Here is a 21,592-nt window from a genome sequence, read left to right on the forward strand (position 1 = left end):
ATGGAGTGCCTCAGCCGGTCCTCTCGAAGAGACTTTCGGGCCAGAAGAGCAGAAAAGAGTCTATACACCCTCATCAACGTCTTTCCCCTAGTCAAGAGGATCGCTTTGTTCGTTGGCTTCTGCGGCAGGAGTCCCTCGGCTACGCTCTCTCGCATAGCCAACTTCGAAGTTACGTCGAAGCCCTCCTCCGTCAACAGGGAGATAACAAGCCATTAGGCCAAAACTAGACATCCAGGTTCATCAAGTGTCATTTGAAACTGTCTATAAAGCTTAGGAAATGCCAGGAGCGAAAACATTGTCTTCTTCCATCGGAAAGGTGGCGGAAGTATATCCATTGCGGAGCCATTCATCACAGGGTTCCAGTACTCTCGGACCCAGGACGGAAAGTCTCTCACGCGTAACACAGAGCAGGACGCGGAAGTCGAGTACTTCTATCACGCCGAAGCTGCCGGAGGTTTCACCAAGGCACTCGACCTCTACAGCCTAGGCGTCGTTTTGTGTGAGGTCGGGCGCTGGGAACTTCTCGCGGACTCGGTGCCTTCTACGGAAAAGGAGAAGCTGAAGAGGCGGGCCTGGGCGACTAAATTTGTCACCAGGGGTCCGCTGGCAGATCTTGGCTGGAGGATGGGAGAGCGGTATCGAGATGTGGTGAGAACGCTGTTGACGTTGGAACTCCCGGATGACAAGGATGACTTTTTTGCGCATGAGTTTTTGTCTAAGATTATTATGCCAATTGAGGCTTGTAAAGTTTAGTATTGATCTGTTTTATATCCCTTGAGCTGTGGAAAACCTCCCGCCAGGTCAATGCGCCGGGGGGGCAGCCAATTAAAATGCATCGGATCAAAGATACCTAAACCCCCCCCCCATTTTAGCCTATGAGAGAAGTACCAGCAATCTCTCGAGTTACAAATCGCTACATCACACTGTTCACATCCCCAAATCGATTGACGCCTTCTTTTGTTGTAGCTGACCAGGGCCAAGGAGTGAGGGGGACCGCAAGGGCAATCATTGGCTGTCGTATGTTTCCTCGGTGGTGAGGTGACATGCTTACCCCACACACCATGTCAGCATCAAGTCGCCGTTAGGCACCGGTCCGCTCCGCGAAGATCGCTGGGACCCGTCCAGGTGACCTGTATTATCGATCCCACCTCAAAGAAAACCTCCTGCTGCATTGCAGGTGTTGCCTATAACCGAGCTTCCTGTCCGCCTCACTATGAATACCGATGAGTTGTTTCGTGTACTGCGGCAGCCAAGGCGGATAAAGCCGGCAAGATGCGGCATTTTCTCAACCCACATTGCCCAAAAGTCATTGAACCATTGCTGCCTGAAACATAAACCTGCAGCAACGCCAAAGCAGTCATGCACTTTGCCAGCCGTATTGCACATTGCCTTTGTCGAGCTGAGGTGGCTAGCTGCAAGTTTGTAGAGGCATCTCATCAACTGCCGTACGTTCTTAAGAGGCATAACCTGACGTGGCATTGGGTCTGGGGAGGGGACGTGATTCCGTCGTTACAGCCTGATGGATCTTGGCATTGTGGATCACACACACCATGCTCAGTGGAGCTCTGATCACAACAGCGTGTCCGCGATTACTAAATAAAAAAAGTTTATTAAATAATAATAAGTTTTTCTTATTATTAAAAATATATTTATTAGGGTTATTTTTATAATAATATTAATATATTATCTTTTTATAAATTATATTCTTTTTAGCTAGTTATATATTTATATTATTAAATATCTCTTTTAGTTTCTAAGAACTTAGATACTTAGTATAAAGTAAATACTAATATTAAGAAAGTAGAAAATAAATTATAAGAGACCCTAGCTTATTTAGTCTATTTATAGTAATAATATTACTTACTTTATAAGCGGGGTTTATAGCTCTTTTCCTATAAGATATAAGAGTTAAATAAGGAGGATAAGGTTTATTCTTAGGAGGAGGCACTTATAGCTAAGTAATAAGTAGTTAGTAATTTATAAGTATTTAGCGCTTTTAGGGTTATTAATTAAGTTACCCTAGGTTTAAATAACCTTAGGTCTAGTATTATTAATAAAAGTTTTTTAAAAGGTATTATATACCTATAAAGTACTTATTAAACCCTTATGCGGTGAATTGCTTAATTAAACCTAACTATATAACTCTTGCCTCTCTCTTAGGCTAATGCCTTGCGCTATTCCTATTTAGAGAGTGCTATATCACGTGACCTTGCCTTAACTAATTCTATAGTTTATTTTACTAAGATATAGTATAGAACCCTCTATATATACTTATATATATATAATAACTTTGGTTTAATATACCCCCCTAGAGTAAAAAGCTTTTAATACTCTAACTAATAGTTAAAGTCCTTTATATTATATTTAATATCCTTTAAGTATTTTCCTTTATAAATTTCCTTATTTATAGGGTATTTTTGCCTAATATATATTATTATATTATTTAAAGTTATAACTAAAATAAGAAGTATTTATTTAGCTAGATAAAAGCCTTTTCCTCTTTTAATTAATTATAAATAGCTTTAAAGTTATAAAGTAAAAGAGAAAATATTTATTTAAATAAATAAATATTTTTTCTTTCTTTAATTAATTATAAATTATAAATAATAAGTAATTTATTTCTTTATTAATTATAATTTATATTTAAGGCTTATAGATAAAATGCCTTTTTACCTTAGGCTTTTTTGTTTTTTTTTTTCTTTTTTAATTTATTATATATTTTTAATATATAACTTCTTAGATTACCTTATGCCTCTCTTTTATAAGCTTACTTTAAGCTTTTAAAGCTACCTTTTATTAATTATATTATATAAAAATATATCTCTCTCTTACTCTTACATTCTTACTCCCGCTATAATATTATTATAAGTTATTTTACCCTTTAGAGTTTAAACTTAAAATTTTAAGTTAATTAATATAGGTTATAGGGAAGGTTCCCTCTCTCTTATTCCATCTAAGATTAAATTAGTTATTTTAAGCTTTAAATTCATGAAATAAAGTACTAATTTATTTATAGCTCCTCTACTACCCCTCTGCCTCTTACCTAGGCTATAAAGAGATACGCCGACTATGCTATATAGGTTATTGCCACTGCCGCTACCGCTGCTATTATATAAATCATACCTTATTTTTATATTTTAATACTTATTTTAACCTTTTATATAATTAAAATAAAAAACATAATATCTTATACTTAGCCTGCCTTAATAATACTCTAGCTAGCTAAAGTACTAATAAGTATTAGGCTAAGCTAAGCATATATTACTATAAGTAATATAATCCTAATAGCTTATACTACTAGATATAAGTATACTTTTTTTTATTTTTATAGTTTATTTTATTAATTTAACCCTTATAGTCTTTTTATTACCCTCCCTATAGTATTATTTTTCTTAGATTATATCTAGTAAGACCCCTCCCGGGTTAATAAGACTATAAGTATAATCCATAGTTTATTTTAATTATCTAAGCTTTATTATTAATAATTATTTAATAAGAAAAAAATAAGCGCTATATTATAGCTAAGGTTATATTAAAAGGTATTATAACTAAAGAGTTTCCCTTAGCTAATAACCCTTATTTAGCTTAAATAAGGGTTATTTCCCTTATTTAAGTCTTATTTAAGTATTATAATTTATATTAATATAATTACCTTTAGGTAATAAAAAGAATTATTTATTATTACTTCTTATCTCTTTACCTTATTATAACTTTATAATCTTTAAGCTTTAATATATTAATATAAGCTTTATTTATTATAATTATAGCTTATTTATAATCTCTTTAATTAATCTCTCTTTAAGTACTTTATTATAGTATTTTATAATATATTCTTAGATATTAATTAGCTTATATTACTTATAACTTTCCTTTTATTTATTGCCTTATAAGGCCTTTATTAGGCTATTAGTAATTAACTTTAAGCTTTTTTTATAGCTAAGAGAAATTACTTTATTTTTAAGATACTCTTATAATTAATAGTAATATATATTTATATATTTTAATTTTATCTTTAACTTTCTTTAAAGACTCTTTAATAATTAGATTATTTATTTATTATTTGAAAAGAGGTATAAATTAGTATTTTATAGCTTAAGTCCTAGGCTTTAAAGTAGCTATTATTAAAATAGCCCTTCTTTTATTACTTAGGATAATCTAAGTAGCTTTACCTCTATTATAGAGGTTATAATAATATCTTACTTATTAGCTTATTATCTAACTAAGCCACTAAAAAGTAATATTATAAAACCTTATAAGCTCTTTTAATTAATTATATTATTTATAAATAAAGTATTACTATAAACTATAAAGCCTTCTCTAGGTCTAAACTATAAAGTATAGAAATATATTATATAAAGGTAATATAAGACTTAATTAGTTACTTAAATATATTTCTCCCTAGGGTTATTTATAAACCGGGCTAATTAAGAAACCGCAAAAGTAATATCTAGCCTTATAATAATACTTATAAAGAGGATTAATCTAATTACTCTTTTATACTAATTAATTATATATCTAGTCGCTATTCCTTTACTTAAAATAAGTTCCTCTTTTATTATTAGAGATTTATTTAAGGTATTTATAATATATAATTTATATATCTTCTCTAGATATATAATTTATATAACTTAGATATATTTTAAAGTATAATCCTAGATAATCTCTATTTTAAGGAACTATTAAAGCTTATAGCCTCTAGTTAATTTATATTTCTTCTTTAAGGACTTAATAATTTAAGATATATTATCTCTATTTCCTTTCTTAAATATAATAATTATATTATCTATATAAAAAAATATAAAGACTCTATCCTTTTAATAGCAATATAGCTTATCTAGTATTTCTTTATAGCCTAAGCTTTAAAGTATATTTCTAAGTTTTATTTACTATAAAAGCGATATAACTTATAGTCTATATAATACTTTATATAAAAGTAATACTTAGTCCTTATTTTATTCTCTCTTAAACCTAAGAGATAACTTTATAAATATATTACCTTATAGTCTTATATTAATAAATATATTTATAGTATTATATTATAATAATTTAAGATTAAATTTTACTATAATTACTAATATTATATAAAATAACTTTTTAATAAGGGTTATAATATAAGTATCTTTAATACTTAACTTTTATTATTAATCTCCTTAAATAATAAGCCTTACCTTATATTTTTATAGGTATTTATGCTTATTAAACTTATAGGTAAATACCTATATATAGTCTAGTATTTATGAGTTATAGATCTATAAATTATACCTTATAATCTCTATCTAAGATAATATCTAGTAATAGCTCTCTAAGTAATCTCTTTGCGCTTATTTAAACTTTACCTTAAACTTATATCTAATTAGATTACTATAGGAACTTAGAGCCTAAGGTAGATTCTTTTTATAATATATTTATCTATTAGGTTTAAGGTATATTAGAGCTATTTATATCTTATACTTAGGCTTAAGCTTATTCTTAATATATTTACTTCTTATTGCCTTTAAAATTAATATATTCTTTTTTCTTATTATAAGTATTATTATTATTTTTATATAAAATACTTAGTTTAAGATAAATATATTATCTTTTAATCTTTTTATTTTATCTTAATTTTAGCTTATTTATAACCCTATTTATATAAGAAAGCTTAAAAATAAGCTTTTTAATAATATTAAGAGGAATTTAAATCTTACTTAAGTATACTTTAAGTTATTAATTTATATATCTTTTATTAATTTTATCTTAATAATTAATAAGTCTTTAATAAGACTTTTAAGGCTTAATTCTAGTATTTCTTATTTATTAAGGCTTTATATAGGGTTTATAACTTAATTAACCTATTAGGTACTTAGAAGAGCTTATAGATATTATTAGATCTCTTTTAAAGTTTATTCCTTAATAATTTCTTTTATTTAGACTTTATTAATACTAAAAAACTCTTATTTATTAAATATTATATCTTAGGTAATATAAATCTTATTAGTTATAAGATTCTATACTTAAAAGATATTCTAAGAGTTATATTTAATTAAGAAACCTATCTAAGCCTTTAGATTTATTCTTAATTAAAGCCTCTTATTTTTTTGCTATATTAAGTCTATAAAAGTAAAGGCTTTAAAGCTAATTATTTTTATATACCTAATGCGAGGTTAATTTTACTCTTATATATATAAAATACCTAAAAAGAAGCTCTTATATAGTATTTTCTAATATAAACCTTATTTTAAAGTATAATTAAGTAAGTATATAGCTATTCTTATTATTTTTAGCTAAAGTTCTATAGGTAGGTTATTATTAATAATTAATAGTTTTACTTTCTTTTTTATTACCCCCCTAGAGTACTCTTTAGAGCTATTTTACTACTAAGTATAAGGTATACTCTTATTTACCTTAATTCCCTTTTTAATAAGTTATTTGCGAATTAAATTAGCCTTTTATAGCTTATTATCTATTTTAAGGATTTAAAGCTTAATATTATATATTATATTAAGTATTTATATAAAGTGCTTTAATATTATAAATAAGCTCTTTTTTTAATAATTAATAAAGTAATAATCTTAATAAAGACTTAATTCTTAGTCTATAAGAATTTTATATAATATATAATTATTTATCCCTTTTAGATAATTATAGAAGTCTAATAAAATATATTTATTAGGTTTTAAGGCTTATTCCCTAGGTTTATAATACTCTTAATACTTTATCTTTATTAATCTATAAATATTATATTTTATTATAATTAATCCCTTAATTTTAACTCTAAATATATAATTTATTAAATACTTTAGGCTTCTTAGTCTTAGATACCTTAGGTAATAATACTAGATTATTACTTAAGCTTAGCTAGGCTTTTTTATAGTCTATAAGTTATAGTATAAATACCTTATAGGAAATATAGCATATTTTATTATTTTAGGGATATATTCTAATATATATTAGTTATATTTTTATTATAGCTTATATAAGGCCTAACTATTAAGGTATTTAATAATATCCTTATTATTATATTAATCTTACTAATATTTAAGTTAATATAATTAGTATAGGGATATAAGGTTTATTTTTATATCTAAATAATATATAATATATTCTAAATTAAAGATTTATAGCTTATTTTATAAGTTTTATATTATAATATTTATATTTTTATATCTATAAATTAATAGCTATTTTAAGTTAATAAATATATCTTCTTTATATTAGGCGCCTTTTAATAAAGTAAATTACTTAGCTTTATTAAATATATAAATAATAATCTTAAAGTCTAAGATTAATAAATTATATAATAAGTATTTACTATTTAATACTAAGAAAGTAATTACTTCCTTTAAGATATAATATCTTAAGCTAGATAATTAATTTAATTTCTCTAATAAGTCCTTACTTTTATTTTATAACCTCTTATAGAGTTCTTAAACCTTTTTATCTTACTTAAGATATTACTCCTATAGGTCTAGCTATCTCTAAGATAATTAATACTTCTTTAGGGCATTCTCTAGGAATACTACTTAGCATAAAGAGGAATTTAGGCGCTTATATCGTTTTTTATATAATATATATTACTTTAGTATTTTTAGAGATTAATAAAGGCGCTTTATAGAGCCTTTTTTTAACTCTTATATAGATAAATAGCTTTACTTTAAGTCTTAAAAAAGTAAGGCTTAAAAAGCTAATTTAAAGCTCTCTTTTATTACTTAATTAATTATAGGCTTATTATCTTTTCTTTTCTTATCTTAAATCTCTTATTAGAATTATATAGAGAAAGTTAATAATAAGTAGGTTTTATTTTTAATTTTCTTCTTATTTTAACCTTATTTAATCTAAAAAAAGATCTTAAAGTAATATTTTAAAGCTTCTTTTAGGTTATTAAACTAGGTATTAAGGTATTATATTTTAGCTATTTATCTAAGCTTTATAATTTATATTAACTTTTCTTAATTAATAATCTATTTTTCTTAGTTTATTTTATTATTTAAGGCTACCTTTAATACCTTAAAATACCTTTTCTAAGCTTATTTCCTTTATAGATTATTATTAATGCTATAAGCTACTTTTAGGTTAAGAAAAAAGCCTATAATATTATTATACTTAATTAACTTATTTATAGCTAATAAGTATATCTTAATATAATATAAATTAACTTTCTTAATTATTTAATTAAATATATTATAGATATTATTTACTTATTTATTATATTAATTAAGGTTACTCTAGTAGATTATTAGCTTTACCTTATATGCCTCTTAGTCCTCTAGAATTAGTTTAATAAATAAGGTCATAGCATATTTACTTTAAATAAGTCTCATATTATATGCCCTAGCCTTAAGGCCTTCTCTCGCTAAGTAATTACTTATTTTAGGTCTCCTTAGTTTTTTTTTATAAAAAGTACTAAATTAACTTAGGTCATTAAGTTAATTAAGCTTATATATTTATTCTATAGTTATCTTTATGATATAAGACTATTTAAAGGAATCCTAGTTATTTAGACTATTTAAGAGATAGGACTTTATATTTGCGATAGAGGATATATTATCGCGGCAAGGATATTAATATTAAGGTTAGTTTTATAGATTTAATATTCGTTTTAGTAGTTATAGCTACCTTAAAGAAGTATAGCTCTAAGACTCTTAATTATTAAACCCTTATGTAGTAAATTACTTAATTAAACCTAATTATATAATTCTTACTTCTCTCTTAGGCTAATGCCTTATATTATTCCTATTTAGAGGGTACTATATTATATAACCTTGCCTTAATTAATTCCGTAGTTTATTTTACTAAGATATAATGCGAAACCCTCTATGCATACTTATATATGCATAATAGCTTTGGTTTAATAGTACTCTAGAGGTTTTTATATATTTTCTAAGTTTAAGTAGCTCTTTTATTTAATAAAATATATTTTTTTTTATTAATTTTATTTATATTAAGAATAATTTCTATAATATGTTTTTTTAGCTTATTAACTTTTATTTTTAGTTTTTTATTTATTTTTACTTAAATAATATTTTATATTAATTTAAGTAATAAAATATAAAAAATTAAATAAAGCTTAACCTTAAGTAATAAGTCTAATTTATAATTATATTTTAAAATCTTTTTTTTAATTTTATAAGGGCTAATAAATTTATAATTAAGTTTTTTATTTTATTATTTAATTTTAATATTTTTTATTATAAGGTAAATTATATCTCTCTTTAAGAAAATTAATCTCTTAATTTTTTATTTATTTATATAATTTATTATTTTATTTTTAATAAATTTAAGTTTTATTTATATTTCTTTATATAAATTCTTTAATTAGTTATTAATAAGAATTACTTTAAGATTAATAATAATATCTTAGGTTTATTAGTAGATATTTAATATAAATTTAAAGTTAATATAAGCTAATATAATTTTTATATTTTTATTAGTTATTATATTATAGGCTAACTAAGTAGCTAATAATTTTTTAACTTAGTTAATTTATTTATAATTAATATAATATTAAAGGTATTATTTTAATATCTAATTTATATATTTATTTATTTATTTATCTCCTTATAATATATAATAAAGAGTTTATAATTAATTTCTAAGTATTCTATAAGGCTTTATTAAAATTTTAAGGTAAATAATAATCCTTAATTTATAATAATTTCTAGTAATATGCTATATATCTTAGTGATATAAAAGTAAAAAAGGTAAGTAAATTCTTTTATTATTATTAATTCTCTATAAGATATAAAATAAAAAAATTTTATAAGTTTATTTATAATAATAAGGATATTATTATAAAAGTTTCTAATAGCTAATTCTTTTAATAAGAGTAGTTTTATAATAAAGTCTATAGTAATTAAATCTTATAGTTATTATATAACTAAGAGTAATTATAGCTTTCTATAAGGTTTATAGTATTATGCCTTAGTTTTTATATAAAAATTATATTAATTAATAATTATTAAAATAATTTTCTTTATATTAGGGAAAATAAATATTATCTTAACTTATTTTAAGATTTTATTAATTTCTTAATATCTATATAATAAGTAGCTATATATTTTATATATAAATCTATAGTATAGTTTATCTAAGACTTATTACTTTTTAGTTTTTTTATTATCTAAGAGTTATTTATTATATTATTAAATTTATCCTAAGAGTAAATTACCTTATTCCACCGCATAGGTTACTCTATTAGTTTAATATAATATTCTTATAATTCTAGACTATTTATAGAGCTCTAATTTCTTTTATTATTTTTAAATTTATTAATTAATTTATTTATAGTATTTTTTATACTAATATATTTTTCTTTATATTTTATCCTTAAGGTTATAGTTATTATAATACTATTATATAGCTTAGGTTATTTCTTCTAGGTTACTATGCTATATAACTTAGTAATAATAATAATTAAAGATAATTTAAAATACTTTATTAAGGATAAAGATCTTTTTTTTATAAGTCTAAATTTTATTACTTTATTATTAATATTCTTATAAGTAATTAGTAAAGTTTATAATTAATTTTTTATATTTTTTAATAAGCATAAGGTATTTTAATAAAGGTATTAGTTTTTATATTTACTTAATAAACTTTTATCTTAGATATCTTTTTAATATAAAATATAATAATTATTTTTTAGCTTTAATCCTTTTAGTATCTAAGTTAAGTTATTAATTAATAATATTAGGTTAATTATTTTATATTTCCTTAATATAAATAATAATATAATTAAATTTTAAGAAATATTTAATATATTATAATTATTATTATCTAAGTTTTTATATTTTTATAAAATAAGTAATATTCTTATAATTTATATATACCTTAATTTAATAAATACTTCTAAGGAAATAATATTAAAATTCTTTAAAGGTATTAATAATTATAAGGAACTCCTTATTATTAATAGGGTAATTAAATTCTACTTTATATAACTTATAAGAGTAAAATGCGATTAAGTATAAGAGTCTATTATTATCTTATTATTTAATTTAAGCTTTTAGTATAAAGTCTAATATATTTATCTTAAGTTTTATTAATTAAGATAAATTAAATATCTTAAGTATTAGTTTACATAAAATAAATTCTTTAATTATATAATAGGCTTTTTATATTTTATTTTTAAATATAAATATCTTATTTTTCTTTATAAGGTTAATTAGTAGTATTATAATCTTTTTAAAGTATTTATGAAATTTATAATAATAATTAATAAAACTAAGAAAGGCTTATATTTCCTTAATAATAGTTAATTCTTTTTAATCCTTAATCACTAAGACCTTCTTAAGGTCTATATATATCTTATTATAAGAGATAATATATCTAAGAAATTTTACCTTTAAGGCATAAAATTTATTTTTCTTAGGTTTTATTAATAAATTAATATCTTATAGTATTTATAATACCTTATAGATATATTTTATATTTTTTTCTTTTATTTTAAAGAAAATAAAAATATTATCTAAGTAAGATATAATAAATATATTTAAATAGTCTTATAGTATATTATTAATTATTTATTAAAATATAATAGATATATTAATAAGTCTAAAAGATATAATAATATACTTAAATAATTTATATTTAATATAAAAAGTAGTTTTTTATTTATATCTTTTTTTAATCTAAATAAGGTTAGAGGCTCTTTTACGGTTAAGTATTTTAAAATTAATATAAAAATAAAATTATTTTTTTTTTAAAATAAATATAATAAGGTATTTAATAAATAACTTACTTTCCTTAATATATCTTTTTTATAATATTTCTTTAATATATTTCTTTAATATTAATAATTATATTATATTAAGTAAATAGAGTTTATTAAAGCTAGGTTATTTTATATTAATAAATTTTATTTCTAAATTATAATATATATATAATAATAAACCTATTTTAAGTTCTTCCGCGAGGAGTTTCTTATAGATATAATACTTTAATAATATATTCTTAAGTTATTTTATATTTAGTATTTTCTTAATTTACTTAATATCTTTTTTTAATTATTAGAATTATTATATATTATATATAATTATTTATTAATTTTATTATTTTTATTTATTATAATATTTATATTATATTTCTTTAGGTAAAAAGGTATCTTATATTTACTTTTACTTAATTTCTTTAATATTTTTAATAAAAGTTTAAGATTTTATATTATCTTCTAAGTTATTATTTATTATAAAAAATATCTTATTATTAAAAGAGAATGCTTAGCTAATCCTTTAATTAAAATATAAGTTAAATTAATATAACTATAAGTACCTAAGTATTAGGTTATAGCCTTTTATAAATATAATATTAAATAAGATTTCTTAGTTTTTTTTTTTTATAAAAACTTTAAGATAATTAATCTTATTATTAATAACTCTATTATTATAATTAAATTATTTTCCCTTAAGGTTAATTATTATATAAGGTTTTACCTTATATCTTTATAATAGCTTAAATTTATTTATTATTCTTAGGTTAAATAGATTTTACTTAGCTTTATTATTTACTAAAGCGCATAGCTATTTTCTTTTAATTCTTATTAATATTTTAAAATATCTTTATATTAATCTTCTTTTAATAATATATAAGGCCCTTTATAATATTATAAGTTATTTTTTTACTTATAGCCTTTTTATAAATAAGCCTATTAGCTTTTTAATAATATATAGCTAATATAATTATACTTATATTTATTATTATTATATACTTTATAGTTATATATATTATCTTAGCTATATAGCTAATCTTAGTATTATTATTTTTATTCTTATCTTAAGTCTTTTTTATTTTTTAATTAAGTTATTAGTTTTTATTTTTTTAATACTTCTTCTTAGCTAACTTATTTTTATTAGTTTTTTATCTAATAAATAATTTATTTATATTTCTAAATAACTTAATATAAGTCTTTATAATATTATATATATATAATACTAATAATATTATATTAATAAAATACTTAATAACTTTTTATTTTATATTATATATAGGGTTTATTATTTAATTAAGCTAATAAAGTAATAAAAAACTAATTTTATTTTTATTTTTCCTCCTTATATTTTTTATATTAATAGTATTAATAAGATATCTAAGATATATTAAGGTATTCCTTATATATTAAGTATATTTATATATTATCTTATAAGTTAAATAATATTTCTTAGTATTATAGGCTTTTAGTTAATTCCTTATAGTAGGCTTAGATATAAATTTCTTATATATATATTATATTTATATATTCTCGCGGTCTAGATATATCTCTCTTATAGGTTATTTTAATACCTATTATTATTCTTATTATATAGCTAAGAGTAATCCTCTTTTTTTTATAGCTTTTTATTACTTTTCCTTACTTTTTATTATTAAGTATATACTTTATATAATTCCTCTTATAGTTTTTTTATCTTATATTTAAACTTAGTTTAATTAATATCAATATTATTTACTTTAATAAGCTAATTTATTTATTAAGGTCTTTTATTATTATATACTTATTTTTATTATTTATAGGTTTTATTATATTTTTATAATATTTTAATTTAATATTATAAATATAAGCTATAATTATATTTTATAAGGTTATTTTATTAATAATCCCTTTAATATATAATAAATAATAATATAAACTATTTATTATATCTTATAACTTATTTTTTATAATAAAAGCCTTTTATAATAGCTTTTTTATAATCTACTTATTTAGCTAATATTAAGGGCATTTATTATTTCTATTATATTAATATTATTTTTTCCTTTTATTTAAGTTTCTTAATAACCGCAGTAATAACCCTCTTATTAATTACTATATTTAATATAAGGTTCCCTTATTTTATTAATTCTAGGAGTAATTATTATTATATATTTTAGTTTTCCTTAGGCTACTTTCTAAGGTATCTTACTTAGCTATAAGATACTCCTTTATTTAGCTTTTAATTATATTTATCTTAGTTACTTTAAGGTATATTATATACTTTATTTATAATATTATAATAAGTTATCTTCTAATTAATATAAATTATAATTTAAGTTATTATTAGTTAAGTTAATAGTTTCTTATCTTCTAATATAGCCTAATAAGCTATATTAATATAACTCTTACCTTCTAAGAGGAGTTATTATTAGTTAAGTTAATAATATCTTTCTTTAATATCTTATTATTTCTTATAATAGACTTTCTTAATATAATTTATCTTATAATAATAATAGTATTTTAAGTCTTAATAATCTTATTTACCCTTTTATATAGCTCTAAATACTATAAGGCTTACTTTAGTATTATATAAGATATTATTATTTCTTTTTTTATTTTAATTAATATTAAATTATATATTATTAGCCTTATTATTATTAAACTTAGGGTTTTATAATTTCTTTTATAAGAATTATTAATTATTAATCTTAATTACCTAGCTAATATAATTAATTAGGTTATTAAGTTAATTTTTCTTATATAATTTTACTTAGATTTCTTTTTTAAAATTATTAAAAAAATATAATATTAAGAGTTTTTAATCTTAATTAAGCTTTAAGGTAAATTAGAGATATTTTATTTTATATTTAAAGGCTAAGCGGGCTTATTTAAGTGCCTTAATTTCTTTAGGTTTAATTTAAGCTATTTTTTTATTAATTATTTTAAATACTTATTAAAATATAGGCTTAAAGATCTTAAAGCTTAAGTAAAAGTTAATAATCCTAGGCGAGAGTTTAGCGAAGGGGGTAATAAGGTATTTCTTTATAATAGGTTTAAACTAAGCTATAGCGTGCATAATAAGTTACCCCGCGGCATATTAAACCTTACTCTTAGATACTAGGTTAAACTATATTAGATAATAAGTTATAAAAGTATATAGCTATATACTAGGAATATAAATAACTTATAAGTAATTTTATTAAATTTCTCTAAGGGGTCTAGCTTTAAGATTTCTCTTATATCCTTACCTCTTATAATACTAAGAGCTATTATATTATTAACTTCTTAGATATTATTTATATACTAGGCGTTTTATACCTTTTATATTTTATTTATTCTTTTAATAAGGTTATAAAGCTTATTTATTTTAATACTTATAGCAGTGATTTAGGCTTAGAGCTATTTAATTTCTTTATTATTAGAGCTATTTAAGGTATTATTTATATTTTATTATCTTAGTTAATAGGGATTAATATAAGTAGATAATTATATAAGTAAGACCTAATTAAAAGTTATTAATATAAAATTACCTAAGTTTAATTATTATATTTAATATTATTTAAGGTAATATAAATAATTTATTAAATAAAAGCTATTAATATCTATAATAATTATATAATTCCTAAGAGATAAACTAGTTATATTAGGTTTATATTAATAAAAGAGAATATTATATTATCTTAAATAAGGTATAATTATATCTAATAATATATTTAAGAGTATTAAATATAACTAAGTTATATTAATAACTAAGGTAGCTAATATATATAAAAATATAATAAGTATATTTTATATATTTAATATGCCTTAGATTATAAGGATTACTTTATAATCTTAGTAATCCTTAGATTAATTAAATTACTAGGTAATTTAGGTAATCTTATTATAATTAGTCTATTTAAACCTTAGCTTATATCACGTGACCTAACTGCTATCTAGGTTATCTCAGGCCGTGACATATAAGGGCGAGCTTATTATAACTTAGTAAGGCTATAGCTAAATATAGCTAAAATAAGAGTAGATAAAAGATCTTAATATATCTTATTATCTTCCTTGCGAGGCCTAACCTATGGGAAATACTAGATAAAAACAAGGAGCCCTAGTGGTCTTTAGCTAGAGAGCTGCTAAAGGTTATTAACAAGGAATTATCTTTACTTATCTACTCCTGGTTTGATAGTATTTTCTTCCCTTAGTCTAACGATAAGCCTGCCCTCTCTTTTATTTTTTTAATTTAAGAAGAGACTTATTTAAAATGCCTATATAAAAGAGGGTATTATAGAGCTAAGTAACCTTAACTAAGAGAGATAAATAATTATAAAGCTTTTTAGCGAGGCTTACCTTTTTTATTTTAATAAAATAAAAAATAAATATCTCTCTTTTTTAATTTTTTATAAGCTATTACCTCCTTAATTATAAGTCTTAGCCCCTTATTATATTAAGACGGTAAGGTTAGCTGTAAGGCTATTTAAAAAAGAAAAGGGAATTAAGAAAGAGTTAATTAAGACTAAGGTAAAGGTATAGCTAGCCTTATTAATCAGGAGCGAGTTTAACTCGCCCTTCTTAAGCCCCTCTCTAAGCCTAGTTCTACCTCCTTTGGGAGCTAGCATAGAAGACCGGATCGAGGTTATTACTAATAACGTGGATAAGACCCGCGCGGGTTAGAAACGGGCTCGAGACTCTATAAGCTCTATCTAGCTAATTATTAAACTAAAGATCTTAGAGCTATTAATTATACTAGTCTATTATTATTAGGTTAAGAAGATTGTTTATATTAATAAAATTAATAGCGGTTATTATCTAAGTAAGCCTATCTTAAGCTATAGGCCTTAAATAAGCTACTTAGTTCTTTACTTTATTTATATTATATAGATCTATTAAGATCCTGGTAATAAGATATTTCTTATTTTTTTATAATTAAAGGCAATAGCTATTTTATATCTCTATAAAGTCTATAACTTATTAATAGATTATAGGTTTATAGAGAATATATATTATAATTTAATAAGTAAGATAGTTTAATTAAAAGAGGCTATTATTAATTAGCTTATATATGAATATAATCTAGTATTAATTAATACCTTTAAGAAGCTTTTATTACTAAGACTTAATTTATTAATTAAATATACTTAGGCCCTAGATATAATAAAAGCTTAATCTTACTTTTTATTTATAAAGGGGATATTAGTATTAACTTAAATAAGGTATAAATTATATTTAATAATATACTTAAAGGTATTAAATATAACTAAGTTATATTAATAACTAAGGTAGCTAATATATATAAAAGTATAATAAGTATATTTTATATATATAATACTTTATTAAATTATAAAGATTACCTTATAATCTTAGTAATTTATAAATTATAGGGATTACTTAGTAAGCTAAGTAATCTAATATTAATTAGTTTAATTCCCTTCTTTTATTATTATATAAGCTAACTACTTATTAAGTTATCTTAGGTTATAATAAAAAAAGGAAATATTAAGGGATTTTTAGCTTACTTACTTATCTAGCTTATTTACTTATTATATATATTAATATAATATTAAAAATCTTTAATTATTATTATAACTTAGCTATTTAGTTATATTAATTACTTTATTAATTATAATTAAGGTAATACCTTAGTTAATATACTTTAATTTATATTTTTTTTTTATATTTTTAATTTTTACTTTTATTTATATCTTTATTACTTATAAGTCTTATTATTATAAATTATTTTACTTATATATTTTTTTTTATAAAACTTATAAAATTATAATTCTTTTTAATTAAGTTTAAGAATATATTTATTAATAGCTTTATTACTTTTTTTTTTAAGAAATTAAACTTATCTTAAAGTAAGCTATTAAGCTTAATTTCCTTTAAGACTAAAGAGACCTTATAAAGCTACTTATATTAAAAAGTAAGGTTATATTAAAATTATATGTTTTTTTATTATTACTTTATTTCTAATTACTATAAGAGCTACTTATAAAGGCAGCTTAAGGTCTAAGTATTTATTAAGACTTTAATAACTTTTTATTAGCTTTAACTAATTATATTATATATAGCTATATTTAATATACCTTTTTAATATAAAGATATAAGCTTTATATTATAAATAATATTTTTTACTTTTTATTTATTATTTAATAATATACTTAATAAATAAATATCTTAAAAATCTTAACTTAATAATAAAAATTATAATAAAAATACTAAGAATTATTTAATTAATTAAAATTATTTATTATATTTTTTCTTAAATATCTTAATTATTATTTAATAAGTGTTTTAGTTATATTTAAGCTTATTATAAATATTATAATATTAAATATCTAATTATATTATCTTTTTTAATTATTATTTCTTAATAATTTTATTATTACTTAAATATATAAGTAATTAACTAATTATTTATTTATTTTTATATATTATTTTATTATATTTTTTATATAATTTAAATTTTATCTTTTAATATTAATTAAATATTTTACTTATTTCTTAAAAATATTTAATTTTAGCTCTTAATAATATCATTTTATAATTTTTCTTTTTATTATTTTTATAAGAGACTTTATAGCTTTTATAATTAATTTTAAGGAGTTATTATAATCTTTTTAATTTATTTTTAAAGTCTTTAAATTAAGATTTAGTCTTAAATATAATTTTTAAAGTCTTTAAAACTTAAGAAATAAAGGATTTAATTTTTTTTTTAATAAATATTAAAATTTATAATTATATATTAAGCTTTAAGATTATAGCTTTTAAGTAAAAAAAAATAAAAGTAATTTTTTTAAAAGATTTTTTAATATTAGTTTATTATAATAATTTTAAATATTATATAAAAAATTAAAAATAACTTAATATATAAAATATAACTTATAAGATATTTAATTAAATATTTTATTTCTTAATTATAAATCTTTTTAAATATTTTAAAATACTTAATATTAAATAATTAAAAAGAAGAAAAAAACTAAATATATAAAATTAAATATTATTTTTTTTTTAATATTTATTAAAATTAATAAATTAATAATTTTTATAGCTATTAATAATTAAAAAATAATAAAAATTTATTAATTAATTAATTATATATTAATTAAAATATTTAAAATATTTAAGATTAATTTTATTATTAATTTAAGTATTTTAACTTAATATAATAATTTAATTACTTAAAAGGTTATTTTCTTAATATTAATTACTAAAATAATATTAATTTATATTAATAATTAATAATTAAATTACTTAGTTTTTTATATTAATTACTTAAATAATTATAATTTATTTTTAATTTTTTATTTATATTAATTTTAACTTTAAATACCTTTTTAAGCTTATAATAATTATTTTATTTAGAATTATATTTATAAAGAAATATTTTAATATTTTAATATTATTTAATATAATTTAAAGCTTAATATATATTAATTAATAATATATTATACTTAATAAATTATATATTAATTATTTTTTTTATATTATAAAGCTAAGAAAAAAATTATTATAAATCTAAATTAAAAATAAAATAAATAATAATTTATTTCCTTAGATTTAATAATTTATATAAATTAATAATAAGATTATATTAAAATTAAATATTATTTTAATAATAATATAAGGTATAATAACTAACTTAGTAAAGCCTTATAGTTAATTAAAGCTTTAAACTTTACTTTTTTTAAAGTACTTAAAATATAAAAAGTAATTTAGCCTTATAGTTATTAAATAATATATTAAATAATTAAGAATTAATTAATTAAATAACAAAAATAAAAATTAAGAGATTTTTAATATACTTATTTATTTAATATACTTATTATATATATATAATATTAAGAAGTAATATATATAATAAATAAATATTATAATTATATAAGTATTATAAAAATCTTAATCTTAGAAATAAAAATTAAAAAAATATTATAAATTATTTAATTTATTAAAATTATTTATTATATTTTTTCTTATATATCTTTATTATTACTTAATAAGTCTTTATATTATACTTAAGCTTATTATAAATATTATAATACTAAAAATTAAGTTTAATTAACTTATTTTAATTATTACTTTTTATTAATTTAGCTATTATTTATATATTTATTTAATTACCTTTATAATATAATAGTTTTTATATTATAATTAAGATTACCTTACTTATAAAAAGGCTACTAGTTTAAGCCTAGCTAAAGGCCCTTTTCTCTAGCTTATATAACTTTTATAATTATATAAAGTTATAAAAGCTAGGAATTAAACCCTTAACCTATAAGTTAATAAAGGCTATTTTATTAATATATTATTATAGCTATTATTTTATTAATACTTATTATTAAAATTATTATTAATATTACTAATTATTATTTTAAGACCTTACTTAGCTTACTTACCTTATAGCTAATTAACCCAAGCCTATATTATATAGCTTAACTTAATATTATTTTATTACTTTATATTACTTAAAATATAGATTAAAATATCTTAATTAATATCTTAGTAATTTTAATAATAAAGGCTTTATACTTAAAGCCTAAGGTCTTAATAAGCTTAAATTCATAAGGTTTATTTATATAATTATTAATAGCTTTAATAATATATTAAAACTAGCTCTATTTATAATAAATAACTTATATCTTAACTAGCTAAAGTAATTAAAATCCCCTTTATATAATAACTCCCCTTTAATATTAACCTTCTAATTATCTTTATAATTCTTAATTACTTAAAGAGGTTAAAATTACTTTTATTATCCTTATAAAAAGAGGTTTAATTATAACTAATAATAACTATAACTAACTAATTAACTAATTTATAACTAGCTAATTAATTAATAATATATTAATAAGATTAAATAGCTTTTTATAAAGACCTTTAACTAATAAATTAAAGTAATATAACTAATACCTATTAATATACCTTTTTATATAACTAAGATAACCTTATTAAAGATATCTATAAGGTTTATAAAGGCATAAAAAATACTTATAATAAGCTATAAGAAATAATATTATATAAAGCTAGTTAAAGTATTATAATAAGTATATAACTTATTAAATAAAAGGTTTAAGTTAAACTTATAATTTTTAGCTATAACTTTTTTTTTTTTTACTTACCTTTTTTTACCTAATTATAATATAAATAATTAATTTAACTTTATTAAAAAAAAGCCTTTTTTATTTAAAGCCCTTAAAAGAAAGCTAAAAAATATAAGTATTTTACTTAAAAAGAAATTAATTTCCTTAATAACTTAAGAGATAATAATAATATATACTTATATAAGGCATAACTTATAACTCTTATTATTAATATTAATACCTTTTATAATATTAAATAAAAAGATTAAAGAAGTCTTATTATAGCTAGCTAGGATCTAACTATATAGCTATAGGGGTAATATTAAGAAATAGAGGTTATTAGTATTATAAGTTTTAAAGGGATTAGTTTTTAGAGTTAGCATTAGAGTTTTATAAACTTAAAAAATATTAGCGCTAAGGCTTAGCGCTAGACTTAATAATAAATAAAAGTCTATAGGTTTAATTAATTATACCTATTTAGTTAAATATATAATATATATATCTTAGCTTATATAAATATATAAATAATAGTAATTTTAATAGTAATTTTAATAATAAAGCCTAACTTAATATAAAAAGTATATATAATATAATAACTTAACTAAGAGTTATATAATTAGGTATTATATAATTAATTACTATAAGGTAACTTAATTAAGAAAATTATATATTTATGCTATAAGGTAAGGCCTAGCAAGGTATATATATAACTAGAGGGAAAGATATTATATAACTTAGGACTATATAATAAGTTATATAATAACTAATTAATTTATTAATTTAAGTTATTAATTAAGCCTAGCTAGTAAGGGGTTTTAAAGCTAATAAGGGGTAATTTTAAGTCTAATTAAGGTTTTTT

The 21,592-nt window shown here is 19.5% G+C and overlaps 1 protein-coding gene across 1 annotated transcript; it reads left to right on the top strand.

Annotated features, from left to right (window-relative positions):
* Window positions 1-753, top strand: MRS44_015040 (uncharacterized protein; the record flags this gene model as incomplete). Its single annotated transcript, XM_046283282.2, has 2 exons — window positions 1-107; window positions 270-753. The coding sequence occupies 2 exons, from the start codon at window positions 1-3 to the stop codon at window positions 751-753; spliced, it is 591 nt and encodes a 196-aa protein (XP_046123365.2).
* Window positions 754-21,592: the final 20,839 nt, after the last annotated feature.

The sequence above is a fragment of the Fusarium solani genome, assembly GCF_023522795.1.
Source record: "Fusarium solani strain SB1 chromosome Unknown bctg00000011, whole genome shotgun sequence".
Taxonomy (NCBI): domain Eukaryota; kingdom Fungi; phylum Ascomycota; class Sordariomycetes; order Hypocreales; family Nectriaceae; genus Fusarium; species Fusarium solani.